Source organism: Sparassis crispa (assembly GCF_003851025.1).
Source record: "Sparassis crispa DNA, contig_000000F, whole genome shotgun sequence".
NCBI lineage: Eukaryota > Fungi > Basidiomycota > Agaricomycetes > Polyporales > Sparassidaceae > Sparassis > Sparassis crispa.
The window spans coordinates 1,487,988-1,514,339 of record NW_020939747.1 but is presented as its reverse complement, the minus strand read 5'-3'; the positions used below and the strand labels follow the sequence as shown (position 1 = coordinate 1,514,339).

General features: G+C 51.5%; 11 protein-coding genes across 11 annotated transcripts; 6 read left to right on the top strand and 5 right to left on the bottom strand.

Moving 5' to 3' along the window:
- Window positions 1–67: 67 nt before the first annotated feature.
- On the top strand, window positions 68–2,503 carry SCP_0105060 (Alpha-1,2-mannosyltransferase alg9; the record flags this gene model as incomplete). The annotated part of the gene is made up of 8 exons (XM_027752738.1): window positions 68–183; window positions 235–341; window positions 417–571; window positions 629–788; window positions 840–1,126; window positions 1,186–1,647; window positions 1,699–2,178; window positions 2,231–2,503. 8 exons carry the CDS (start codon window positions 68–70, stop codon window positions 2,501–2,503), a joined length of 2,040 nt encoding a protein of 679 aa, XP_027608539.1.
- A 658-nt stretch (window positions 2,504–3,161) lies between these two features.
- On the top strand, window positions 3,162–5,043 carry SCP_0105050 (hypothetical protein; the record flags this gene model as incomplete). The annotated part of the gene is made up of 14 exons (XM_027752737.1): window positions 3,162–3,211; window positions 3,280–3,299; window positions 3,355–3,360; window positions 3,412–3,464; window positions 3,518–3,567; window positions 3,625–3,709; window positions 3,770–3,935; window positions 4,018–4,040; window positions 4,099–4,153; window positions 4,209–4,216; window positions 4,270–4,387; window positions 4,450–4,487; window positions 4,549–4,571; window positions 4,626–5,043. 14 exons carry the CDS (start codon window positions 3,162–3,164, stop codon window positions 5,041–5,043), a joined length of 1,113 nt encoding a protein of 370 aa, XP_027608538.1.
- A 1,002-nt stretch (window positions 5,044–6,045) lies between these two features.
- SCP_0105040 (Histone H4) lies at window positions 6,046–6,531 on the bottom strand (the record flags this gene model as incomplete). The annotated part of the gene is made up of 4 exons (XM_027752736.1): window positions 6,046–6,121; window positions 6,179–6,315; window positions 6,366–6,437; window positions 6,505–6,531. 4 exons carry the CDS (start codon window positions 6,529–6,531, stop codon window positions 6,046–6,048), a joined length of 312 nt encoding a protein of 103 aa, XP_027608537.1.
- Window positions 6,532–6,768: 237 nt separating this feature from the next.
- Window positions 6,769–7,486, top strand: SCP_0105030 (Thioredoxin-2; the record flags this gene model as incomplete). Its single annotated transcript, XM_027752735.1, has 5 exons — window positions 6,769–6,840; window positions 6,901–6,923; window positions 6,974–7,102; window positions 7,157–7,219; window positions 7,279–7,486. 5 exons carry the CDS (start codon window positions 6,769–6,771, stop codon window positions 7,484–7,486), a joined length of 495 nt encoding a protein of 164 aa, XP_027608536.1.
- Window positions 7,487–7,877: 391 nt separating this feature from the next.
- On the top strand, window positions 7,878–12,515 carry SCP_0105020 (hypothetical protein; the record flags this gene model as incomplete). Its single annotated transcript, XM_027752734.1, has 13 exons — window positions 7,878–8,006; window positions 8,062–8,323; window positions 8,382–9,825; window positions 9,885–10,236; window positions 10,292–10,445; window positions 10,502–10,578; window positions 10,643–10,738; window positions 10,789–10,905; window positions 10,968–11,154; window positions 11,205–11,883; window positions 11,936–12,147; window positions 12,207–12,374; window positions 12,427–12,515. The coding sequence occupies 13 exons, from the start codon at window positions 7,878–7,880 to the stop codon at window positions 12,513–12,515; spliced, it is 3,966 nt and encodes a 1,321-aa protein (XP_027608535.1).
- A 143-nt stretch (window positions 12,516–12,658) lies between these two features.
- Window positions 12,659–16,654, bottom strand: SCP_0105010 (Inorganic pyrophosphatase; the record flags this gene model as incomplete). Its single annotated transcript, XM_027752733.1, has 12 exons — window positions 12,659–12,694; window positions 12,756–12,787; window positions 12,839–12,948; window positions 13,005–13,169; window positions 13,229–13,503; window positions 13,577–13,830; window positions 13,893–13,931; window positions 13,985–14,107; window positions 14,176–14,218; window positions 14,347–14,595; window positions 14,648–15,728; window positions 15,783–16,654. The coding sequence occupies 12 exons, from the start codon at window positions 16,652–16,654 to the stop codon at window positions 12,659–12,661; spliced, it is 3,279 nt and encodes a 1,092-aa protein (XP_027608534.1).
- A 214-nt stretch (window positions 16,655–16,868) lies between these two features.
- On the top strand, window positions 16,869–19,364 carry SCP_0105000 (RabGAP/TBC protein; the record flags this gene model as incomplete). The annotated part of the gene is made up of 7 exons (XM_027752732.1): window positions 16,869–17,832; window positions 17,925–18,140; window positions 18,350–18,693; window positions 18,745–18,761; window positions 18,810–18,847; window positions 18,897–19,122; window positions 19,184–19,364. 7 exons carry the CDS (start codon window positions 16,869–16,871, stop codon window positions 19,362–19,364), a joined length of 1,986 nt encoding a protein of 661 aa, XP_027608533.1.
- Window positions 19,365–19,959: 595 nt separating this feature from the next.
- On the top strand, window positions 19,960–20,274 carry SCP_0104990 (hypothetical protein; the record flags this gene model as incomplete). The annotated part of the gene is made up of 3 exons (XM_027752731.1): window positions 19,960–19,995; window positions 20,054–20,124; window positions 20,181–20,274. The coding sequence occupies 3 exons, from the start codon at window positions 19,960–19,962 to the stop codon at window positions 20,272–20,274; spliced, it is 201 nt and encodes a 66-aa protein (XP_027608532.1).
- Window positions 20,275–20,489: 215 nt separating this feature from the next.
- Window positions 20,490–21,676, bottom strand: SCP_0104980 (Ribosomal RNA-processing protein 1 homolog; the record flags this gene model as incomplete). The annotated part of the gene is made up of 5 exons (XM_027752730.1): window positions 20,490–21,003; window positions 21,059–21,190; window positions 21,244–21,400; window positions 21,454–21,567; window positions 21,616–21,676. 5 exons carry the CDS (start codon window positions 21,674–21,676, stop codon window positions 20,490–20,492), a joined length of 978 nt encoding a protein of 325 aa, XP_027608531.1.
- Window positions 21,677–23,517: 1,841 nt separating this feature from the next.
- Window positions 23,518–23,885, bottom strand: SCP_0104970 (hypothetical protein; the record flags this gene model as incomplete). Its single annotated transcript, XM_027752729.1, has 3 exons — window positions 23,518–23,655; window positions 23,723–23,749; window positions 23,805–23,885. The coding sequence occupies 3 exons, from the start codon at window positions 23,883–23,885 to the stop codon at window positions 23,518–23,520; spliced, it is 246 nt and encodes an 81-aa protein (XP_027608530.1).
- A 700-nt stretch (window positions 23,886–24,585) lies between these two features.
- SCP_0104960 (Enolase) lies at window positions 24,586–26,320 on the bottom strand (the record flags this gene model as incomplete). Its single annotated transcript, XM_027752728.1, has 8 exons — window positions 24,586–24,667; window positions 24,721–24,894; window positions 24,955–24,992; window positions 25,047–25,468; window positions 25,529–25,960; window positions 26,023–26,118; window positions 26,179–26,233; window positions 26,291–26,320. 8 exons carry the CDS (start codon window positions 26,318–26,320, stop codon window positions 24,586–24,588), a joined length of 1,329 nt encoding a protein of 442 aa, XP_027608529.1.
- Window positions 26,321–26,352: the final 32 nt, after the last annotated feature.

Here is a 26,352-nt window from a genome sequence, read left to right as displayed (position 1 = left end):
CCTCGAGCGTTCCTGCCATCCTTGCGTCTCCCTTCTTAAAAATGCTGGCATAGGTTACATTCTAGAGATGGCTGCAAACATACAAACCATCCATTTCCGTCGTCCTGAACCCAAAACGACTCCTGCGCCAATTGTGAAGCCCAAGAATCGGCATGCTGGAATCCTTCAAGACCAACTGCGCAGGTGGGCAAGCAACATGTTATCGGTGTTGCATGGAACATGACCTCTGTGTAGAGCCCAGCGCGGACCGTGGTGTCCAAGCTTCTCAACCGCGCTGAAGATCTTTTTGCTCATTCGTGTCGCGGGAGCTATGTACTCGAATATACAAGATTGTGACGAAGGTACGTCACTTACCCTCGGGATTTCTGTCGTATAGTGTGAATCGAATGTGACGTGGCAGTATATTTGACATTCAGTCTTTAATTTCTGGGAACCACTGCATTACCTTGATCGTGGGTATGGCTTCCAGTCTTGGGAGACGTCGCCTGTGTACTCCATACGCAGCTGGGCATATACCATGCTTCACCTTTTACCAACACAGATAGCGAAACTCTTGGTTGGCGGTGAGAAGGTACGCATTTATACGTCGTGTCAAAATGAAAGATGCTTAAACGACCGGGTCTTGCAGAGGCCTGCTTTCTTCGCAGTGCGATTGACCCTGGCCGCTATTTCGTCCGTGTGCGAGACCGCATTTTACAGGGCAGTAGTGGAAAGGATCAATTATAGGGTCGGCAGATACGTGTTCTTCATGCTCTTGTTTAGCGCAGGAATGTGGACAGCTTCGACCGGTATGTCCTCTTTGTATTCCACCTGCTGCAATTCTGAAATGAATGCGACAGCGTTCTTGCCTTCGTCCTTCGCTATGTACGCGAACACCCTCGCCTTTTCCTTCGCCTTGGAGCCGTCCGGCTCTAGCAACATGAAGCGTACTCTATTTGCGACGCTGTCTTTCGCAGCTGGGGCAATCATTGGTTGGCCTTTCGCGTTGGCAGTTGCTATCCCATTTGTGTTTGAAGAGTTGTTCATGTTTGGTGCTGACCGCGTTCCTCCGGAGCTCAAATTGTCCTGGATGCTGAAAAGGTGGAAAAGAATGCTTGTTTGCGGAGCTGTTGCTTCCTTACTTTTCGTACGTGATACTAAATGTCTGAAGCCAAACGATGCTCATGCTCAAGTGCGTCATCATAGATCCCCGTTGTTGCTCTTGACACACTATTCTACGGCAAGCTTACGTTGGTCCCGTGGAATATCGTCAAGTACAACGTTTTCCCGGATTCCCAGAGTGGCCCGGATCTCTATGGCACTGAACCCGCGTCTTATTATCTCTCGAATCTTCTGCTGAACTTCAACGTCCTGGTCCCTCTTGCGATTGCCGCGCTTCCCGCGCTGGCAATCACGTACCGCTTCGACCGTAGGCGTCTCGGAGAGCGTACTCCTACTGCCGATCAGAGTTCACCATTTATACTGTTGGCGGTTCGGCTTGCACCGATGTATATATGGATGCAAGTCATGACCGCGCAGAGTCATAAAGAAGAGCGTTTCATGTTCCCTATCTACCCGCTAATTTGTTTCAATGCGGCGGTGACCTTGTATCTCATGCGAGGCTGGCTAGAGACTGCGTTCGTGAAAGTCACCAAATCGCCGTACAGGGTGAGTCTCCTTATGTGAGCAGTGACGTTAAGAAGTCACCATTCTCCATAGGCATCAATCTCCCCGCTGTTCCGTCGCTTCACCCTCTCCGTTATCACCGCCTTCTGCGTGCTGTCCGTTTCTCACATTCTCACACAATGGGAGTATTACCATGCACCGCTCACGGTCATTTATTCATTGGAAGGGGAGGAGATCCCTCGCATCCTGAACGCGACTGGCCACATTCATCTGGCCTCTCCAACGGACAAAGTGGGTCAAGATCAACTGGAGATGGAGCCGCGGATTGACCTAAACTTGATCCGGCCTTTCAACCTCCGGCTGTGCATAGGGAAAGAGTGGCATCGGTTCCCTGGACACTACCTTGTGCCCGATGGCGTGCGCGTTGATTGGGTGAAGAGCGAGTTTGACGGGATGCTGCCTGGACACTTCTTGGAGACATACATCGATGGTGGTCTGATTGAGCGGGTGCAAGGCACGAGGGCGATTCCCACCGGACTTAACGACCTGAACAAAGAGGCACCCGAGTTCTACGTGCGTATTGTATTTTGTTGAATCCGAGTGTCGCATCCTCACGATTGACCAGGTGGACATCTCTGAATGCGACTACCTCATGGACCTCGACTTCCCCTTGCATCCTGTGTCGTCGTTGCACGAGCCGAGATACGCTGCGGACAACGCCACGTGGGAGCGAGTGAAGTGCAAGCCGTTCCTGGATGCACGGAATTCGTGGATCCTGAGCAGAACGTTGTGGATGCCAGGCAGCAGGTGGCAGGAGGGGAACGAGTTCGGTGACTTCTGTCTGCTGAAACACAAGAAGAATGTGGAGAAGAAAGAAAAGGCGATGATGGTCCACTGACCGGTGTACGAGCCAATAATCTATGTTGTGGACACTAATGCGATATTAAACCGAACTTTAATCCTCAGAGTTCGTGTTTGCGTGCCGGAGTAAGTGGCACGACGCCGGGCGTTTAAACGCCCACAACGTCGGGAGCGACGACTTCCATTCTTGCACCTGCATCCTGATATGGCAGGTCGATTCACTGACTGCTTCGCGGGACCTCTCACCAGCTGCAGGTTTATTTGGGAGTAAACTGGCGCATGATATGTATACTGGGTGTGTATACTGATATTCTGCGGTTGCAGTGCACAGAAAGCGGACCGAAGGAGGTGTCGGCGAGCGAATGCCTGTATGACGGAGAAGACAGATGGCGTCCGGACTGACATGGCGAATCTGTCGAGTGCATGTCCCAAAACGGAATGTGATGTGAATCTCGAGTTTTTTATTTAGACTCTCTGCCAATTCACGGCTTCTGCCCACCTCAAAGTGACCCTCTTTCCCGGCATCCCCCCGGTTCATAATCCCTCCCAGTTGGTCACCGTCGCCCGCGGTCCTCTTCCGTCTACCACCACCGTCGTCGCCATTCTCTTCACCACCCTTCTCCTCAGGTTGTCTTGGTACCTGTTGCATACATCTTGGTGGTTATAAGCAGCTATCCCCCGGAAGACCTCGCAATATGGACGCCGACGCCAACGCCATTGCAACAGCTCAACACTTCATTTTTATGTGGGTATCGACAAGGGTTGCCACTGATATAACTCCCGTGAACTAACACGTCATACCCGTGCTATCAGAACGCAGGTCCACTTCTGTGGTATGTATTTCTCTTGTATGCTTTCTGACCAAGGCTGACGAAGCTTTGACACTAGCCATGTGTATGCGTTGCAAACTGCTTAATTTCAAAGCTTCTCGCTAACTACCTACAGACGCGATTGTGGTCTGGGACTGGGCATTCGCTTTACCTAGAGAGTGGCGCTTCGTAAGTGTTCGTCCCCATCTCGTCTGGCGGACATCTCACCCATATGGTCCTAGATATGGAAGACGAACTGGTCCCCAGTCAAGATAGCCTACCTATTCTGCCGGTGAGATGTTTAGCTGCTGAGCGCTTGGCAACCACTCATACGCGAATGCGCCAATAGCTATTGGGTCTTAACCATGGTTCCATACCTACTTTTTTGTTTCTGTGTCGACCATCCATGGGAAACTTGTCAGAAGATCTATCGAGTAAGTCCTCAAGTGCCTGGTTTTTTGTGCCAGGATTCGGATTTCACAGCGACGTCATAGATTCCGGTCTCTCTCGCCATGTGGAACCAGGTTGCAGCTGAAAGTATCCTTCTCATTCGCACCTATGCCTTCTTTAATCGTAGTCGCTACATCCTTGCTCTCCTCGTTTCGGCGCTGTGTGGGGTTGTCGCATATCAGCTCTATGTCGCGACCTCTCAGATGCTTCGTAAGTCTTCGACTTAAATGTGATCGGAAAGACTTTCTGACATCCTGTGGTATCGTCGAATGCTATGCTATGCTCATCGCAGTGTTGCCCTTCGAGCCGGTGACTGTATGTGATAATTATTTAATGGATAGGTGACAGGCTTAAATTCTAGTTTCGATTTCAGGACACTGCGGGCCCTTGTTTTCCTATGTCCAGACCTGGTTCGGCGGATCTCTTAGGTAAGTCTACTCTATTCGTTGAGTGCTGTGGGTGACGCGAAGTATCCCCACACAGGATTCTTTGTAAGTTGCTAGTCACCGAGTACTATCTTCGCTGTCCTCATGCGGTCCCGTAGATTGCACCCCTTCTCTATGATACGATGGTCACGATTATGACTGTTGCCAAGGCCATACTGATACGTCGGCATGGAGGTGGTACTAGCAGCAGACTCATTCAGACGTTCCTCCGTGAAGGTACGTGCTTGATTGTACGTAGGTTTTTCGTGCGACACATTCAAACTGCGACGCATTCGTAGGTGTTTTCTACTATCTTCTGATCTCCATCGCGAACTTGGTTAGTCCACGCAACGTTCTGCATGATGCTTTGATATCTGACATTGATTCCTGGTGCACAGGTCAACGGCATCTTCTATCTTCAGTAAGCATCTCATACGTCCGTGCGTGATTGGTGGTCTCACAGCACTTCTTGAAGGCCTCGTCCAGTCATGTCGGCTATATGTATTCCCCTCAGTGTCATGCTCTCCCCTGTCCTAGCCTGCCGGCTCATCCTCGATCTGCGCGAGCGCGGTTCAGAGACGGTTGCCCCATCTGCAGGCACCATCGCCTTCACCGCTGGTATGACCTCCACAAAGTCGAGCCACAATTCGCCTTTCGGTGCGTTTGGTTTCGGACGCTCAAGCTCCAAGGGTCTTGTTCGGCCGTCGGGTGTCGTTCTGAGCACCATGGGTGGTCTCCCATTGGAAGGGATGAATTTTGCGATGGCGAGCGGGCTAGAATTGGACGATTTGCAGGCGTATGGATCTGATCTTGACATCGAGAGCGGTACGTATCCAGAGGCAGGCAGCGTGGTTAGTGGTATCAAGGTCGACGTGGAGAAAACGACTATGTAAAGCAGGACTTGCGGGCATTCATGCATCATGTTCTGTGGTCACTACATTCGTGGATTTTCTTTTTTTCTTTCCTCTCGGACAGTGGGTTTTTCTTGCAGGTTTTCCCTCGTAGTCTCATCGCGTTGGGTCGCATGTTCTCATCGTTTCGTATCGCTCTCGATTGCAAGTTTGTATACCTAGTAATTTTTTGTAATAGTCAAGAAGTCCTCCCGTATTGCAGATATCATTACGCCTGGAACAGAGAACCCTTCGGTGTCCTGTAGTTTGCTGAACGTTGAACGTTGAACGTTTGAACATCGAGCGCTGACTTGAGCACCAGAACCACGATACCTGCCTATTTTGAAACCACATGCTGGTGGTCCGTGCGCAGATGAGCGTCGGTATATAATCCGGGTTGGAGCACTCCAAATCTTCACCACTCTGGCCTTTTGGCTTAGATCAAGTGTAGTATCTGTTCTTAATAGTTTAACCACTATTATGGAGGCACCGCCTCCATTATTGGTTATCTAATTTTTGCCGCCCTTGTTTCCTATGCTCTGCTTGCAACATGGGAACGCGATGACCTTGCTACTGCAGTACTGGCTTGTGTCGTCGGGGGAACTTTCTTTTGGCATTTTCTGCTGCTCCTTCTCTTTGGTGTACTTTGTCACAAGTCTGTTGGCTTGCAGCTCGGTGCATCAAATGGAAAAAGCTTCCAGAATTGCTTAGCATGAATATTGTGGGGTTAAGATGGTAGTAGTGTACCATGCATACGTAGTGGAGGATATGAGTCGTTTCGGATGTTGCACGTCGAACATTGACGGTTTCTGGGTATAATATAGATACTCAACTTCAGATGGCACTTGAGAACGGTCGAGGTGTTGTAGCACAACTTCGGTGTGAAAGTGGAAACATTCCAAGTTCTCTTGCCACTACACTCGATGTATAGGTGCAGGAGTAGGCTGGAGCTAGTACAGTATTACAAAGGTAAATGATACAAGTATAAAACAGAGTGCAAAAAGTTCACGCCCCAAAACCGTACAGGGTGCGGCCAGATCGCTTCAGAGCATAGACGACATCGAGGGCAGTGACGGTCTTGCTGTTTACAGATGATGGAACGTCAGACTCACCGCAACAAGAGAAGATAAACACGAACCGCTTGGCATGCTCAGTGTAGGTGACAGAGTCGCGGATGACGTTCTCCAGGAAAATCTTGAGAACGCCACGGGTCTCCTCATAAATGAGGCCAGAGATACGCTTCACACCGCCGCGACGGGCAAGACGGCGAATGGCCTACCGGAGCGGTCAAGAAGATGCCTGACTAGACGTTGACCAGAACTTACGGGTTTGGTGATACCCTGAATGTTATCGCGAAGAATTTTGCGGTGGCGCTTTGCACCACCCTTTCCAAGGCCCTAGCAAATGTAGTCCGAGTCAGTACGACGCATACCACATAGAAGCGCAACAGCAGTTGACACTTACCTTTCCACCCTTGCCGCGTCCAGACATACTGCGCTAAGATAATGTAAGAGGGGAGAGTTGAGGTTAATGTGGACTTCGGACTGCCTCTGTGGGTGGATGTGATGGTGTTGGTTGTAAACCAAGTCGCGCCGGACGCGGTTAAGGCTTGTTGTACGCCGCATTTGGTTGTATTTGGCTCTATCACGTGATCTAATCAAGCTGTCACGGTCGCGAAGACTCGCGGAAGAGACGCGCAAAGCAGGCCACGACGAAGCTCTTTCGACGATGTCTATTACACATATCACCTCAACCTCTCAGCTAAACACTATCTTGTCGAAGTCGAAGGACAAGCTATCTGTGAGCTTTTAGGCGTGCTTGATAACACGCCGAGACCTATTGAACTTGCTCGCGAGGCAGGTTATCGACTTTCATGCAACGTGGTCCGTTAGTCCCCGCCCTCGGCGCTGACTTCTACTGACCTAGCTCGCAGGTGTGGGCCATGCCATGTGATTGCTCCCGTATTTGAAGCGCTCTCGAAACAGTTTACCAATGTGAACTTCCTCAAATGTGATGTTGATGCTGCGAGGGATGTTGCGAGCATGTACAGCATCAGAGCAATGTACGTCTCTCGTCTATCCCTGACTTTCATCGTGACAATTGCGTTCATGTACAGGCCAACCTTCATATTCTTGAAAGGAAGTACGAAGGTCGATCAAGTGCAAGGCGCGAATAAGTCGTGAGTCAAATTTTCCTGCCTGCCTGTGAGTTAAATTACCCATATTCGTCCCTTATTAGTGGTCTTGAAGGTGCTCTGCGCCGCCATTCTTCGGGATCTCCCACTGGGACATTCACCGGCAAAGGACAGACACTCGGCGGAGCGTCCCCGCCAGCGCCGGAAAGCGGGGATGGTGGCATGTTTGCGCAGTTCAATAAATTGGACCCCCAAGTGAAGGTTCTGGTCTATCTACTTATCGGGTATATCGTCTTCTGGTATCTAAGCTGAACAAGCTCTTACGCACCGTGACACTTCTGGAGGTGGTCAGTTTGGACTGCGACATTCTCTGTACGGAGCATTAGCTATACTCCGCGTGATATGTATTACATTGAATTGATTTATCTGCTTCTCTTTGCGAGTGTGGTGGATGTGTTACTGACTCGAGCCTCTCTTGAGTGAATTGTTATAACGTTGAGATCCTGGCCGAAGACTTACGGTCACGTGCCTGTGCGCGTTCGCCACAATGAGATCTTGCCTGCCTTGCCTCTTCCTTCCCTCGGATTCTGTTCAAGCACGCTCCAGTCATCTCGAATCTAACTTCTGACGACTTGTGCCATAACTGCGCCGGACGCTACTTTGGCAAGCACTTCGCCACCTGCTATTGTTACGCCTCAGGGTGATGTCCACGGACGCCAAGGCCACTGGGCCGCCACCGCCCCCGCCAGGTTCAGGAACACTCATTCCCGAGAATTTCATAGATGTACCGTCTCAACGCTTGTATTTTCTGAGTCTTGGTGTCCTTTGCCAGGTGCGTGTTCATCACACTACAGATATTCTGATTCTGTTCTAACGTCAGACGGCAGGCAATCAAGGTCTTTGACATCCTTCAACACGTTTTTCTCCCAAAGGATGCACAGACAAGCTACGGCAGGAAATGGTTCTTTTTCGATTTCGTGTATTGCGTTTCTCTTGCAAATCTCCGAATACCAAGACTTAGGTATAGCAAGTCAGTGGTGGCCCTGCAGATTCTCTCATTATGGATACTGGATGGCGTGCTATTCGGGGGGATTACATTCAATGTTGGAGGAGGTTATTCTTGGATGGGATTGCCCTCGCTCAATTCTCGTATGTTCTTCAATGATGCAGACCAGTGCCATTAACAAAAGTTTCCGCCGACGTTCAGACCGGGCAGACATTATATCAACAGCCCAACCATCCGGTCTTTGGTCCTTCCTGCCAAGTCTTGGACTTGGCTCACTCACAAGTTCTGGTGCCGATCGAGATGGTCATTTGCTCGGTCAACATACTGTCCGCATGTCTCCAATCAGCACAGCGAATCTTAACCCTTATGGACAGACTTTCTGTCTCGCAGCTCCAGGCAACACCGTTATCTTACCTATCTTGCTGAACAACACCAGTCCATCGGGTATACAGTATTCGGTCTCACCACTCGGAGATACTGAAGGCAAGGTCGATATCTTTGATTTGACTCCCAAGGACTTGAAATCTTTCGAGCAAACCCGTCTGCGGCAACTTCAGACCGCTGGAAAAACAGTTTCCAAGAAAGATGCCGAAGACTACAACGAATACGACGACGAGGATGAGAGCGACACGCCACCGTCTGACCAATTTCCACCCTTACAGAAGACTCAAGGCCTCGCTCATATCGTGTTGAGTCAACCCGGTACCCTCCGCCTCGAACGCGTGGTAGACGCATTCGACGTGGATGCACGGTTGGTTTACCCGAATGAGGTGACGGTTGCGCCTTGTCCGCGTGCGGAGTTCACTGACAAGGTTATCGCTCCTGGGGAAGACATACACTGTGCAACACCAGGATTAGCCGCTGGTGCAGGCGAGGAGATGACCCTTGGGATCGACGTATTTGGCGTTCCTCCGCTTAGCCTGCGATGGTACAAGGAAGTTGGTGGACGCCGCGAACAGTTTATGGTGGAGGGTATTGAGAGCTCCGAGTATGGCCTTCGTCGTTCGGTGGACGAAGGGCGGACACCCTCAGGGTTACGTGGTCGAAGAGCTCCCGTGCAATTGTCGGTTCCCTTGACAGTAGCTCTGGACTCCCTTGGGACACATTCATACGTACTGGAATCCGTCACAGACGGCATCGGGAACGTGATTCAAGCAGGTTCCAGTCCGATTTCGTCTGGCTTTATTAATGCGTCGGAGCAAGCTGTCAGCTCTCCAACATCTGCTGATTCCAGAGTCACTCGTTCCTTGACTGTCCTCCGCCGCCCGAGTGTCTCGTTCAAAGGTTGTGGCCCTGGAAATCCCGCTTCGTTACTCATTGGATCCGAAGCCCCGGTGACCATATCGGCCCTTCAGGCTGATGCACTCGATGCTCCCTGGGACGTAACTGTCAAGTATCAACCACTAGCCGCTGAAAACGGCAAGAAGAAAAGTAGCGGCAAGCGGCATAAGTCGTGGACCAAGAGCCTGCAGTCCCAGTACGGCAAGACGGACTACACCATGCTGGTAGACGCCCCAGGAGAATACACGATTACGGGGGTCAAAGGAAAGTACTGTGAAGGAGATATCCTGAGTCCAGACACGTGCAAGGTCATTGAACGTCCAATCCCAACTGCCGAGATTGAATGGAAGAAAATCCATGAATGGTGAATGCTGTATTCTTATATTCACGTCTTTTCCATCACTGACATTAGATGAACTCCAGCTCGGGTGACACAGGTGTATCAGCTTCGCTCGTCTTCCATGGCACTCCACCTTTCCAGGTCTATTACCGTATGCAACGCGACCACGAAGCACCTCGAGAACTCTTCAAGACTTTCACCACTTCGCGGGGTGAACTTACCATCCAGCCTGAACGTAGTGGACATTATGTCTTCAAATTTGTTCAATTGAGCGACGCCAACTATCAGAAGGTGGCTTTGAAGGGCCCCAGTATCGATCAAGTAGTGCATTCACCTGCCTCTGCCGACTTTGCAAATAACGTTCCAGGTGGTAATGGAAGAAGGAAGATTAACAGTTGCTCTGGCAACATGGTGGATGTGGACGTTGATCTGCGGGTGAGTAAGCAACTATTTCTTCAATCTGTGCTTCATACAATATGTTTGCCTAAAGGGAACCAGACCATGGACTCTCGACGTTCAGGTTGTTGGTCCGAAAGGATCGGAGATTGTCCGAGTCGCGAACATCACAACGTCAAGGCAAACACTTCACTTGCCTATCCCGAAAGCTGTTGACAAGGACGGTGGTATGTTCGAAATTGACCTTGGTGAGGGCCTTCACTTTTGATGTTGTTGCGATGCTTACCCAATATTAAATATGTAGTGAGCGTCGAAGATGCCTATGGGTGCAAACGTGCTCTGTCTGTACCGGGTGTTGCGGTCAACGTACGCAGAATACAGGTCAGTTGCTTTCTTTCAGAATGCGACAGATATATCCTAAATAGCTAACAATGAGTTCCTGCAGTCCACGGCGAAGTTTTATGGAGCAGCAGACAAACGTCATGTCACAATACTGGATAATGAGCAAGCTAGCCTCCCGCTCCGTTTGACTGGCGACGGAGTAAGTAACTTACCCATCCTACTGATATTTGTCTGATCCTTGACATTCAGCCTTGGCATCTGAAATACCGTCGAGCGGAAGCACCAGAGCAGGTCTATTCCGCAAGTGTTTCTTCACCCAATGGAGATCTCCGAGTGTTTGACAAGGGCCATTACGAGATCCTGGAGGCGTGTGCCATTCCCTCCACTGACTTTTGGTCGAATATATTCATATTGATTCTTGGTCACAGGTTGCAGACTCCCAATGTCCTGGCGCAGTCATCGCCAATGATGCCACTTACAGAGTGGATCATGTTCCTAGGCCCTCTGCCAAGCTGTCCTCGCAAATTCAGTCCACCTTCGAGTCTTTCAATGGTTCTCATATCTTGCCAGCAATCTGCGAGGGCATCAATGACCATGTTGATCTTGAGCTTACTGGTATGGAACTTTTCTCTTCTTCATATCCAACCACTGAACCGTGCGCATAGGTCGCCCACCTTTTCAAATCGTGTACAATGTAGCGGAAGCTAACGAGCAAGGTGGAACGAACCTACTCGACCAGCCTACCTTTAGCAGTATTCAGCCGCGCACGAACTTCCAGTTGCATACTACCAAAGCAGCTCGGATGTTTTACGAAGTGAAGCAAATTGGCGATGCAGCATATCCTCTTGGCAAGAACAATGATGCTGTGATACCACGCTCTCAGCGTTTGCTGTTCGAACAACAGGTGTTGATGCGACCCTTCGCTCGATTCAAGAATCATAACCGCCTCTCATACTGCCTCAATGACGCCCTGTCACCACGCGACTCCACCGGTCCGGATGGGCTAATATTGCTCCAGGGCACGCCACCATTCCAGGTCCGACTTTCGATTCGAAACCTAGCCACAAGTGAAGTCTTCACGGAAGTAGTCCAGACGCGTGACTCGACGTGGAAACTCAACATCCCATCGTACTCCTTCCATTCGATTGGTCCACATCTTGTCAATATCGAATCGGTGGCCGATGCTTCACATTGCGAGCAAGCCGCCGCAGATCCTCTGTACAGATCAATTTGGGCGGACGTCGCAGAAACCGCCGCTATTGTTCCCTTCGACACAAGAACAGATTTCTGCGTGGACGACATCATCCAGTTCCAGCTGGAGGGCACACCGCCATGGTCTATCGGGTACGTGATACGCTTTTCCATGGAGGCAACTCGGCTCATCATACCTGTTCAGGTATCGCGTCAATGGCAAGCCCTACACTCAGGATGTAAAGATATCTCCCTTCTCTGTCATGCAACAGCATTCTGGCGAGTTCGTTATTACTTCCATCGCCCACCAGCAGAAGATGTGCAAGACAGCAGTCACCGACTTGCGGTATACGATTCACCCGCTTCCTTCTGCCCAGGTTGGACACGGGAAGAGAATTGTGCAAGATATTCATGAAGGTAAGTCTCGCGCTGACTTCTCTCTCACGGATTCTAAGTACTAACTTCATTCCCCTCAGGTGACCAAGCGGAGATTGTGTTCACCCTCGATGGAGAGCCTCCATTCACATTTACATATCAACGCGCTGAACTCACGTCGAAGTCCGGTGTACAAGGCAAGGTTCTGGAAACGCACACCGTGTCCGGAGTGACCACGAAGGAGTATTCAATATTCTCTGCCCTAGAAGGTGCGATTTACATTACTTGACCGAATTACGCGAAGACTAATTGTGTGAATAGGAACATGGACCGTCACCTTCATCTCTGATCGCTATTGTAGATACCCAGCGGCGCAGCCAGACAGCCTCGCAGAAAAATCACGACGATGACATGAATATCGGCATATCAGTATGGTAGCTTTGTAGTATTAGGGTAATAACCGCTTTCGAACGCCCATAATTCGGATCTCGTGCTTAGTGTATGACAATTATCCAACAAGGCGCTCTCACTGACCGAAAGAGCATGTTCCGGCTTAGAGACGTGATGTTCTTGCACTATCGTCGGGAAGCTGGGAGTTCGTACATTGACTTCTCATTCTGATATACTGCGAGAGACTACATGATCTATACCTGAGCAGAGGAGATGTAGAACCACTTGGAGACTGCGGGAGCTGTCAATATGTGAAGCACGTCGAGGGTGCGCAAATGCTTACTGGATGCCTCGATGGGAGCAGGAGGCTTCCTGGAGTCGGCAGGGACGCTTGTATAGGTTGGATCGTTCTTGCTGACCAAGCCAGGAGAGTTCTGCACAGAGACATTGCGACTGAGGGATGAAATTCAGTGTCGAGGAAAATAACGCAGCACAAAAGAGGTAGGCACATCGAGATGTCGTAGGATGGCGTCTTCGCTGGGCTCTCTCCGGCGATCAGCCGGCGCCATGCCTCGTGGCACTCGTGGATGATTTCTGTCGCGTACTTCTTGTTCTTTGCCTCGCCGGAGAACGCGAACTGGTTTTCGGGCTTGCCATCAGGGATTTTGTAAATCCTAGGAGACAATATATTGTTGACCGTCGCCCATGAGATAGTCAAGATTACAGTGCATACCTGAACCACTCGTTGGTCGCACGGACGAGTCCCGGAAGGTGCCTCTCGACGTCCTCGATGTCGTTCAGCTTCGACGCCAGGGGGTCCAGGACATCGACAACAAGGACCTTCCAGTCAGTCTCACCCTCATCCAGGAGGGCCATGATGCCGAGGACCTTGACCTGCTTTACCTGGCCGACATAGCCGACCTGCTCGCCGATCTCGCAAACGTCAAGGGGGTCGTTGTCGCCGTTCGCCTTCGTCTCCGCGTGTGTCTGCGTGGGATCCTCCCAGGTCTGCAACAAACACGCGACGTCACACGACAGGTCGTCGACGCAGAAGCGCAGTGCCGGATGGGGCAACACGCACCTGGGGGAAGGCGCCGTAGTTCCAGATGTACCCGTGGTGGGGAAAGCAGTTGCGCACGTAGCGGAGGCGGCCCTTCTTGATGTCCTGCTTGATGGGGTTGAACGCCTCCTCCTTGGATATCTCCATCTTGGCGTTCGTCCAACGAGGGATCTCAACGATCATGTTGAGGATGCCATTGTTTTGGTCGGCGAAGAGGGGAATGTCATGGAAGGGGGAGATGACGTTCCCGTTCTGCTCGAGGTAGACGCGGTGCTCTGGGAATATACAGAGGTGTCAAATGAGACTGCAATCAGTTAGAAAAAATGTGAGGACGCACCGAGCGTGTTGGGGGCGCCGATGAGGCGAGGGGTGTACTCTGCACCGCAAGATCAACGTGAGCGACAGCGAGAAAAATATGAAAATACCGACGGGAGGTCATGATGGTTGTGGAGAAGAGACGAGCGTGGTGGGACAGGCGTCGAAGCGCTACAGCACTCATGCGCTGCCAGCTCGAGTTTATAAACAGCAGCTTGGTCGACGATCTGATCGTGGCTTTATCGCCACCCCATCTTGTCGCTAAGTATCTTTCTCCCTGGACTCAGGTAACAAATTCGCCGTACCAACGTGCTCGGTAAAACAATTTATCGTACCCGGCAACTGATGCTACAGGTCGTAGATCTACACGAACACCCAACAATACACCCATCACCCCCATTCACATTTTACAAGATCCCACCTTGCCTCAAGATATCCTCGGCTTCAGTGAACGCCTGTGCCGCGTTGCGCCTAACCTTGATGTTCGAGAAAACCCCGTTGAAGTCTAGCCGCAACAGCAGACGCTCCACATGTCGGCGGACCTCCTCATCACCTGCCAGGCGTCTGCCACGTTTGGTGCGAATGAACGTGTGGAAGCCCGACGTCGTGGCCATGCTTGCATTATATAGCATCGATTTAGATGCGTCTGCAGCGGCGGAGAATGGCTGTTGAGTCGTAGATAACGACAACTGCTCGTAAAAGGACTCCAAGAGAGTGTGCAGCGTCTGTCGTGGGATAGTTAATAACTGATCAGAAGCTGAGAACCAGGAAGCTTGCCTCATTTATCTCAGCGACCATCGTCTGTCGCTCTTTCACCATCTCCCCTACTTTATCTCCACCTCCTGCCAGACTGCCTTCGAAAAGCAGTGCTGGCAGCACATCCCCGCCCCATCTCTCCACCTGTGCGACGAAGCGCTCACAAACCTCGAGTATCATCCGGATGATTGCAGTTAGGGCGGGGTTGGACAGCAAGCTCCCCGTGAGCAGACGCTCCAAATAAGTGGTATGAATATTCCGCAACGTAGAGAAGTCCAGACGGGATGGTGGGGCCGATGAAGTGTTACTATGGGATGCGGGAAGAGTGGAATTTGATTGTAAATGTGCGTGGGCCATCTGAGAGATGCCTATGTCTGTTCCCGATACGGACTGGGTGCCGGTAGGTTGTCTGATAAGCCCAGGAGTTTTCTCGAGGAGGAGGCTCTTAAGTTTCCGAAACTCGACGTCTACCACGTCCGTCATCACGTATCCCAGTAAGGTGTCCAAGAACCAGCTCATCTCCCTCACTACGCCCCAACCACATCTGAGCAGCAGCTTTCGGGCTTCGAGGTCTTCCACCGTCCCACCCTCACCTAGGCCCGTCCACCGACGTCTCGCGCGCTGGGAGTTCGACAGGGACGTCCAGCACGCATGTATGCGCGTATGCGTTTTTCGCAGTGCGGAGAGATATGCGAAGAGGATGGCATATATATGCAAGTCTGAGGGATGTAGGAAAAGGTCGAGAGGCCAGGAGACAGAATAGGTAAGTAGAAGAGGAGTTCCCAGTAGGAGATCGTCGAAAGTGGTAGGTTCGGAAGATGGATTGAGTGATGACGAGAGGTCCTTCGTTGGCGCTGTGGCAAGAGACGGAAGCAAGGGACGGAGGGGACCTGAAGGCAGACGAAAGCGGAGGTAAGACAGAGATGGATCATGTTGTGCTGTAGTTCCAAGAGAAGCACGCAGGAGCGCTAGATGTAGATCTTGCTCGCGGATCATTGTCGTAGGACCTGATCGTCCTGTCAGACGTGAAATTTTGAGACGCTCTATTTCTCTTATCAGAGACAGGGCAAATTCCCCGTTTCTGAGAAGGAAGTAGCTCGCTCTAGAGGAGGTTCAGAAACCTATTGGGGTTCGGAGTAATCTGGTATGAGCTCACAATGATTCCACAGCGACTTCGACGTCCTTATGGGTCAAGACATTTAGCCAGAGCCATTCGCTCACAGTGGTCCTGATGTCAGCGATGACGCGATCAAATGCATACTGGTCTTGAGGAAGAACAGATTCGAGCATCTTCGTATGATCTAATGCAAGACTGCGCGGGAACTGGTTCTCCCACTTTGCTGCCTTGACGGTGCCAATCGCCCGGCCGACGTAAGAAATAGATTCCTGAGACTGAGCAGAGAGGCAAGAGGGGACAGAGCCTTCCAGCAACACGAAATCTTTGGAGGCCAAGGGATCTTTATCTGACAGTGAGCCGTGGATAAGGAATGCCTGCAGCTGAGAGATCCATACATGCTGCACGGCCTCGCAGAGGCGAGCATGGATGGATGCCACGCGATGTATACCGGTATGCGAACGCGTCAAGAGCAAGTCAATTAATGGACCTGGTTGCCAGTTCGATTGTAACTCGAGCTCGTCAATGAGATTCTCCAAAGCGGCAAGAGGCGCGTCCCATTCCGCGAAAGTTGCACGTATGGAGGATAAGGGCACGAAAGAGCCACTGGCGACGAGACTGGTATCGCGCTTGAGAACCTTTGCTTCTGTCTCCACAACAAGATTCTCATATTCATCCTTCAGGATTTGGTTCAGGGTGGCATAGAGCGCTGAGACATAGCGTGAAGGAGTCCGGCCCAGTGTGGAACATGCTTTCTTGATTTTGCGATATCGGACAGCTATCTGGCCGAGAGATTCGAGACACTGTTCTTCACCCGGATGGAGTAGAGGGGAGAATGCAGGGTGTATGGTGTGGTCGGTAGGAAAGAGCGAGGACGAATGGCCTGCAAGAACAAGCAGAACTTCTGCAATCATGAGAACCACTTGTATCGTCAATTCAACGATGAACACAGCGCAAGCTCAGGTGCACTCACCGCGCTATGGACGTCGTGCACCACGTTGTCGAGGTCGTGGTGAATGTCGAGGAAATTGGCTTCGGAAGGCCCACAGTCGCGTCGCTCGAAACCCGTGATCACCGTCACCAGCAACCACAACCAGCGCCCACCAGCGCCCATCTTCCTAGCTCACCATGGACTTCGACGACGACGAGGACGTCGTCGCACGCGCGAAGAGCTCTCCTCCAGCCCACTTCGCCTTCGATGATGCCTTCTCCGATACCGACGACTCGCTCGAGTTCTCTCCCGAGGCTATTCGCGAAGACATGGCGAAGAATCTAGGTGCGACCAGCAGCTTTCATGCAGACCATGAAGAGATGCGGGCTTTCGCCGTCAAGATTGGATTTTCCGTCGATCCTGATGCCTCGGTATCGACGCTCGATATGCATACACCGTCCAGGGTGCATCCCCCACCACCGCCCCCGATGCAGCGTTCGTTGTCAGATGCCTCGGAATTTCCATCTCATCCGTCCGAGGACGACTCCTTGTACGACATTCAGCTGTCCAACCATCTCTCTGAAGTAACTCTCTCCGACGATGGGTCCTCACCTTCACCTTCACCTCAACCTCAAGAAGCGGAGCACGACCATGAAGCCGCCCAAAACCATACCGCAGCATACCCTGCCGTACAGATCGACGTCGCAGAACCTCATCCTGTCGTTTCAGAACTGCAGGCTACGCCATCATCCGGGTCCGAGCAAGATGTCCTCGCCGAGTTACCTTCCCGCTCCGTTTCGCACGACGAATTCCGGTCTCGCACACTGGCGTCGCCTGCTAGTGCTGCGTCGACCTCATCTCTACCCCTTCCCACTTCGACATCACTCCCAAACCCCAAGTCACCGACGTCAAATGCTTCCAATACCTCCAATATCTCCAGCACCTCCAATGCCTCAAACGCTTCCAATGTCTCTCACGTCTCCAACGCTTCCAATACCTCTACTATTTTCTTTCACCGATCCGCTCGTTCCATGGGCCCCAGTGCCCTTGACAAGGTCATCAGCAAGACGCGTCCACCGTTCCTCCCTCCAAAGAGTCGCAAGGAGGACCGGAAGCACATGGCGGACTGGGAGACCATGATGAAGCGCAGCCGAGCGGCGGGTAAGTCGCGTCTGACTCACAGTCTTGCATCGTGAATGAGCGTTTATCGACTCAGCCTGTTTTATCTTCGGGTTGGCATGCTCATTTGACAGAGGAGAAACGACGCAAAACATTGCAGCACCGAAGACTGGAACGCGAGAGAAGGATCGAGGAGTCCATCCACATCTGGCAGCGCGATATCGTGCCAGATTGGACAGTCGTGCATCGGGACCCAGCATCTAGGAAACTCTGGTGGGAAGGCATCCCGACGAAACTCAGGGCTTCGATGTGGCAGAATGCTGTCGGAAATTCACTCGTCCTCGGAAAAGGTATTGCAGTTGTGTTATTAGGCAATTTAGGCAGGACGACAATTCGGCATTTCCCGGTGGTGATCCACCGCAAATCCAGTGGACGCACGTAAGAAGTGGGTCCATAAATGTGGTCATGCTACAGCTGCATGTTCAGGACCGAATTTTGGTCCTGCCTAAAGTGCCTACTATGAATTTATCACGATAATTATTGAACTTCCCTATACCAGATGCTTACAAGACATCTTTATCGCGAGCAAAACGCGCGCTTGCGTCAGGTACTTTTCCGACGACGGTGCTTGGCTTGCTGGAAGACGACATTGCGTCGACACTTCCTTCCCTCCATCTCTTTCGCCCAGAAGTTGGCCCGCTATACGAGGACCTCAAGGAGATGCTATGTGCATGGGTCGTTTCCCGCTCAGATGAAGGCTTGGGTTACGTCCCAGGAGTTGCGAAGATTGCGGCCATGATCTTGATCAATATGTCTCCTCCACAAGGGTTCATTGTCATGAGGAATCTCCTAGACCGACATTGTTTGCGGTCATTCTATGGTGGGATGGCTTCGAGGGACGCCGTAAGTTTCGGTATAATCCAGTCACATTTCCGTGGCCTGACACTTGTGTAGGTTGAAGCATACTATAGGTAACCAATATTAACCCTTGCTTGAACAAATTCTCATCTGTGTCGCAGAATTTTTGACACTCTATTGGCCGATGGGATGCCGAAGAGTACGCCCATTTTTGACCTACAGGTACATGTGTTGACGCTGGGTTTCAGTATACTTCAACTTCAAACAGCACCAAATATCGCCAGACGCTTACCTGCCTGACTGGTTAATACCGCTTTTCCTGGATCACCTTCCCTTCGAAGCGTGTGCTCGAATATGGGACATCATCCTACTTGAAGGGGATGCATTCTTGTATCGTGCAGCATTGGCAATATTAGCCGTATTGGAACCTCGGCTGTTCTTCCCGGATAAGAACGAGCTCTTAGAGCTGCTGAAGTGAGCCACTTTTCTGTTGCAATGTGTGAATGTTTATATTGGACTTATCCGCAATCGGCAGGGGAGAGAACAAGGCTGCTCTGGAGGTGGCAAAGCGTGACGGGCTTCCCCTCAACGGTGCCAAGTACGAAATTTACGGTGTGGATGAAGAGACGCTCTGGGAGCGCATCGAAAGCATGGACGAGTGGTGGAGAGCGAGTACGTGGACTAGGCTCATCCAAAGGGAACTACCAGACTTGTAATTTTGGCCCTCGCGGGCATGTTTTGTATCGAAGATCGTGAGTCTGTATCGTGTCGGTTTTGTTCTTAATTTTATTGCAGTTCGCCACCATCACGGACAACGTCACCGTGACTTTCGTTCAATGAAAGTTGTACGGTTTGTCGGTCTCGTCTAGCCTGGTTGCGTCGAAGCTGCCTGCTCATTCTTGTGAAGCTCGATTAAGTAAGCTCCTGGTGCCGGAGACATCGGATCGCAATCTCATCTCCCCCGCAGTCACGTGCTGTGGCTGGATTGATCTCATGCAATCTTGTTCCATCCAGGCTGCGAAATGGGTGTCCCGGTGGTACCACCGCTCGGAAAATAACAATCACTCGAGTCTGTTGCTATGTCCAGCCTGTACGAGGCAGTTCCACAGGTTCCGTATTCTCTCGAAAGCAGAGGTACGTCGCCGAAACCTCCCGCTGCTTGCAAGTCGCGTGCAGGTGCGTGCAGGGTATAAATTGAAGGACCTCTCCGGGTTATTCTATATCACAGCAATACAGCTCGTCTCATCAGAGAACCGTCACCAGTACCACCATACAACCCCTCATCATACCCTATCTCATAACCATACTATCATGTTGGGTCCCGGAGTTTTCAGCGCACGCGCTCCCGTAAGCTTGTTCTTCTCAGATCGTTGATAGATTCATTCTAATGCCCGTTCCTATGTAGGCTCTTATTATTTGGACTGGCTTGCAGGCGGCGTTGTTGACGTTTATGTGGAGCCAATACCGACAGCCAAGGTACAATCATCGTTGTACTCCCTCCGCGCACCGGCTGACACAATTTGTCTTTTCAGCCTGATCCAAGGTCCCTTGCCTTCACATATACCCAAGGCGCACCTTGTGTCAAGACAAGCTAGATTTCAGGCCCAGCCCGCACACGCAGCATAATCACCACCACAAGCTGCGTATGCGAAATGTGGATATAGTGAGACAAGTGGACGACTGGCGCTTTTATGTGTTGTATTGTACAGATGAACTGGCTTCTTCATGAACATAATTTATATAACCATCTATCAATCCTTTCATTTTGTCATGATCTGTTATGCGAATATCTTAGAAGCCTTGGGAGCGTAATCGTAAGAGCTGCAGAGCAAAAGTAGAGCCTAAATAGGGTCTACAGCACTAGCGTCTACAGTACTTCCTTTACCCGCGTCATCGTCTATATTGTTCTTCCAAATAGCGTACAGCTTCCGCCTGTTCGAATCCCGCGTGTCCTGCTCACTTGCAATGTCAAACATGTGCTTCAATAATGCCTTCTTCAGCTCTAGTCGGCCTATAGCACCCTCCATCTTGGGATCTATGGTGCACGCGTTCGCAATCAAATTCGGGTATGTGGGCATTGAGAGGCGCGGTCGTTTGGGTCTCGGAAGTTCGTCGTCATCGCGTGCAGACGTCAAAGCTCCGAAGAGAGGATCGAGTAGAGCGGAATGGATACGTTGGTAGGTCGATTTCGTTGGTGTGCGTGCGGCGAGTGTGAAGAATGGTGCGAGCAGGAACGACAGTGGTACCGGAAGCTTAGGTTCATCTGTAGAATTTCCGAGTGCTTTGTCAAGCTCCTCCACGTAGATGTCCGCCAGGTGATATGAGAGACTTGCGGGCACTCGTGCATCATCGGGACTGAGGCAAACAAACGTCTTAGCATTCATGTATGGCATAGAGCGGACATACGTACCACAGAGGTCCACTACGACCAGTCAGGATCGAGTTGTATTCGTCGCAAGCAGCTTGATCCCACTCCGTTCGCATGAGCAGTCTGAACGACGCGTTTACGAACCTCCGAATGAGCATGTAATATTTGTCAATCCTGCTCCACCGGTCAGTTGCGCAGGTTGAGCGGGTACTAGACTATGCACTAACCGTAGGCGATCGATGGAATTCCAGTCGCGTACCGTGGCTTCCCAGAAGCCGCGGAGGAACGCGAGCGAGGAGGTCGTCGTAGATATTTTCAGGAGGATTTCGGCAAGTTCGCTTGCCAGTGCTTGTTGTACCAACGGTTTGTCTGACATCCAGAAACCTACAAACAATCACGGTCAATCTGGTGGCTAGAGCCAGGTCTATGAAACGCGCAGTAGAAGATTCCTTTCCACAGCTTGGTCATCCCGGGTTTATCCAAGGCATCTCGAGTAGGGTTAGAGAGAAAGATGGTCAAATTTTTGATCGCCTTGTCTCTGGTCTTCTTGTCTTGAAACGCATGAGCTTTCTAAGGCATATTCTGTGTTGAGGACATACCTGTGGATGCAAAATACTTTCCCAATGGAAGAGTGTCCGCAGATGTAGATGCAGTAGACATAATGTCCTCTGGCGACGTCGCGATCAGAGCCTACTGGGTGTGTGTAGGGCAAAACTGGGGAAGGAAGCGCCGAGAATTTTGGGAAGTACACGTGACAAGGTACACCTCAGAGTGTGATGTGACGTAGGAGTGTGACAATCGCGTCGCGATATCACAACAGACACTGACGTTCGGTATTCAAATTGGCTTTACGCATCAACCACCATCTCAGAAAGCTCGCTTTGAACTACCATTGAATCATGTCCAAGTCACCAATAACTTGCCACGGTACGCCTTTTATCTCCTCAGAGGCTCGATTCTAGCAGGCGAACATACCACATTATACCCAGTTCTCGACTCCTCTATTGGAAAACCGGCCGCAGGAATTCATGTACGGATTCAGGAGTACCACGAAGTAGGCAGCGATGCCGCTGTCTTTGAGCCCTATGCTGAGGGGTAGGCATCCACAATACCGCTATGCCTCTCCTCGCAGGATTTGAGAATATTCGAGCAGGGTGACAGACGCGGACGGGCGGTGCATGCAGCTTTTCCCAAAAAGCGGTGATGAGCTACAGCAAGGCAAGTTGTACAAGGTCGTGTTCAAGACGAAAGAATATTTCGAAAATACCGGGCGCAAATGTTTCTATCCTTGGGTGGAGGTACGTTCCTTCTTCTTGTCTCTCTTTTCAGTTGTAAATCGCGAATAGATAACCTTTGAACTCGCGAATCTGGACGAACACTATCATATTCCCCTTTTGATCAGTCCATACTCGTTCACCACGTACAGGGGAAGTTGAGCTGGATCGGAACACGTTAGCTAGAGTGAGTACATCACGGATTGGGTATGTTCAATGGTGCCGTTGTGGGGCGTAATGATCTAAGACAGCTAGTACCTTTATCGGCTCAGTAATATCGATTCACATCCGCTCGCCCAAAGCTTCAGTTTCGAGCGCAGTACAGATGGCATGGCATGTATTGGGCACATATTCATGGAACGAAAATGTGAGTTACTATAGTTCGACTTCTACTCCCGTGTCTTTTAACAATCATAGCTGCGTGTTAGAGAATGACATTTGGCTTAAATGTGCTTTGAAAACTCTGTAGTCCATCTTCCAGGCTGTCGAGTATCGCCTTGGTTGACAAGCATGGCGTATTCCGATCTGCGCTTCATGCACATGGCCGCTTGTACTCGGCATCTCTCGATCATGGTCAATTGAATCCGAGCGACATCGGACCATGCTTCCACTGCCACTGAATGGTGCTGCTCGTTTGCGTAGCAAGGTACACTAAAAGCACATTGGGAGTTGCTTTCGTCTGAGGAGACGTTGTTGAAGACACAACAGATACATTAGCGGTTGTGAAGGCGATGCATAACATGCTCCAGCACATATAATTCTACAGTATGTCTGTTATTATGGCGTCAAAGCCAGCTGTCCCTGACCGCAACTGGCGCTTCTGGGCCATATTCGTTGCGCTGACTTTCGCAGTACTCACGTGTGCGTTGGACACGGTGAGCTCAGCGACGCATCTTATGAGCGAGACACAGTGATATTCGATGAAAACTGTAGTGTCCACGGCCTTTCTGACAATCATTAATGATCTCAATGGCAGCCACTTCGTCTGGATGGGCTCCGCGTACACTATGTCGGCGACCATATGGACTCCTTAATCACGGGTAGAAGTAGATGTATTATTTGTCTTCGTCGCAATCCCTAACTTGACGTCAAGCCGCACAGGGTGTAGGGACCGGTGGCATTGCGGACGCACGCGCATATGGAAACAGGGAAGGACATGCTCTCCCCGAGACGGCTGCTGAGTCTCGAGCTATTTATTAAGTTATGTGCAGTGCGTGGTCAATTGTTTCATCTTCTTAACTCCTCCCATTTCCAAGCCTGCAAAGGCGCGGTTTCTATTTTTTCCGGCGTGGATTGCCTAGCCGTGGCCCCATGTATTGTTGCCGGTGCCAGCGTAGCCATGACAAACATACATCGGCCGCAGAGCTGGGCAGGTTGGGCGATCGTCATCGGCTCCACCGGGCTGCTGAGCACGATGAAAGCAGACACGTACCTCGAGAAGTTGATCGGATGCGTTGTCCTGAGCGATGTCGGCATCAGTCTGGGGCACCGGTCTGGGCGTTACGACGACATACTTCCGTCCTGGCGCCCGTGCCTGTGACACATACGCTGGCCTTCCTCGGATTTGCGAGCTCGTTTAGGGAGGTGAGTGTCATTTTAAAGTAGCGTCCATCATTCTTGTCATACGGTGTTCATCACGTTAGATCTGTGGCACACTCCTGCAAGCCTATATCTGCAAGGCGTCCAATTTGCCTACTCTATCGTCTCGCTTCCACCAAGCCTCAGCAACGAGGTGTGCATGGCCTTCACATCCAGCCTGTCTGTGGTTTGGGACGTGATCGGTGTGGGCTGCCTCGGATTGCTCCTGATGAAGCTTTTGCCGCTGCATACATACACTGACGACGACTGGGGCGTGCAGACCCTCAGCGGAGAGGTGGTCGATTGGGTAAGGGCAAGAAAGCAGAACAAGGAGATGGGCGGAACGTCGTCGTCGTTTATGCCAAAATAATGTCATGCAGAATGGACGCCGTCCGTACGCGCGCATAACTAAAGGTGTCGACAGCTGCGATTTGCCTGCAGGGAATCGAAGGTATGACCTCCGAGATCAAGTCTAAAGCCAGTTTAAAACTCTTGAACAGAAGACTTCGACGGAGTGTTGTTGACAGAACCTGCAACACTTCGAAAAAGGTGTTCACGAGACACGCACTCAGCTTGATCAGCAAAGGCGATTGCTTCAGATAAAAGCACAACAAGAGAGATTACAGTCTATGCATGTGAGTGTGCACTTCTCGCTTTCCTCCTACATTCATTTCGCTTCCGTTCCTTCCTACACTTGCTTCCAGCACAATTTTGGATCTACTTCTTGAGGAGCGCCGGCGCAGTGTGGCCTGCAGAGAAGCCCTTCTCGCCCGCGTACACGCCGTTGCCAATCTCCTCCCTGCACCGCGAGGCATCAATGCTCTGTACGGACAAAGGATGGGAAGATCTTACTCTATGCGCAAGAGAGCGTTGTATTTCGCGACACGCTCGCTCCGCGCGGGGGCACCAGTCTTGATCTGACCGACACCGAGCGCGACGACGAGGTCCGCGATGAGCGTGTTCTCTGTCTCGCCGCTGCGGTGGGAGACCATGACACCCCAGCCGTCTGACTGCGCGAGCTGGGCACTGAAAATAGAATATGATCATCAAGCATTAAACCGAGGACGAACGAGCTGAGAAACTTACGCCTGGATCGACTCAGAGATGGTGCCGATTTGGTTGACCTACGCGCATACATGCTGAGTACAAACCATGATTCCGACGCGCATAGCTCCTACCTTTAGCAAAAGACCGTTGCACGCCTTCTTCTCGATGGCAGTCTTGATGCGGAGTGGGTTTGTCACGGTCAAGTCGTCGCCGACGATCTGGATGCCGCTCTTGGCGGTGTAGTGCGCCCACGCCTCCCAGTCATCCTGGTCGAAGGGGTCCTCAATGGAAATGATGGGGTACTTCTTAACGTAGCCGACGTAGAGGTCCGCGAGCTGCACGCCCGTGATCCACTTGGTCGGGTCCGAGTTCGGGTTCTTGAAGTCCAAATCGTACTTGCCGTCCTTGTAAAACTCGGACGACGCAACGTCGAGGGCGATTTTGACCTTCCCTTCGTACCCGGCCTTCTTGATCGCTTCCGAGAGCAGCTCCAGCGACTCCTCGGCGCCGGAGACATTCGGAGCAAAGCCTCCCTCGTCGCCAACGTTGACGGCTGCCATCATTTGTCAAACCCAGAGATCCACCGCGTCAAGGAAAATCGGGAATGGCGCACCATCGATACCGTACTTGGCGCTGATGACCTTCTTGAGGGTGTGGTAAGTCTCGGTGCCGATCTTCATCGCCTCAGCGAAGGATGTCGCGCCAGTGGGAAGGATCATGAACTCCTGGAATGCGAGCTTGTTGCCGGCGTGCGAGCCGCCATTGATGACGTTGAAGGAGGGGGTTGGGAGGACGTATGGAGGCTTCACGCCAGAGAGGTTGGCGAGGTGCTCGTAGAGGGGCACGCCCTTCTCCGCGGCGCCGGCCTGGGCAACAGCGATGCTGACACCGAGAATCGCGTTTGCACCAAGCTTGCCCTTGTTCGGGGTGCCGTCGAGCTTGATGAGGAAATCGTCGACCTCCTTTTGCGCGGTCACCTTCAGGCCGGCTTTGATCAGCGCGGGGGCGATGACCGTGTTCACGTTTGCGACCGCCTTGGACACGCCTGCAGAACAGTAAGACACTATCAGAAGGGACCGCAGGGTTAGGCATGGAGCGCGACCGCACCCTTTCCGACGTATGCAGACTTGTCGCCATCTCGAAGCTCGACGGCTTCGTGCACACCGGTGGAGGCACCAGACGGCACCGATGCGCGGAATAGACCTTCGCAGCAGTATTACTACAGATGAACGTGGATGTCAGGCGCGCCGAGCGCGAGCTTACCCTTGGCGGTGTAGAGGTCGACCTCGACGGTGGGGTTACCTCTGGAGTCGAAGATCTAAGCGATCATGAGAGCTGATCGCGCATCGCTGAGACACGGCAGTCGACAGCGTACCTGGCGAGCGTGGATCTTTGTGATAGACATGGTTGTGGACAGAAAGGAGAGCAGAGATCGGT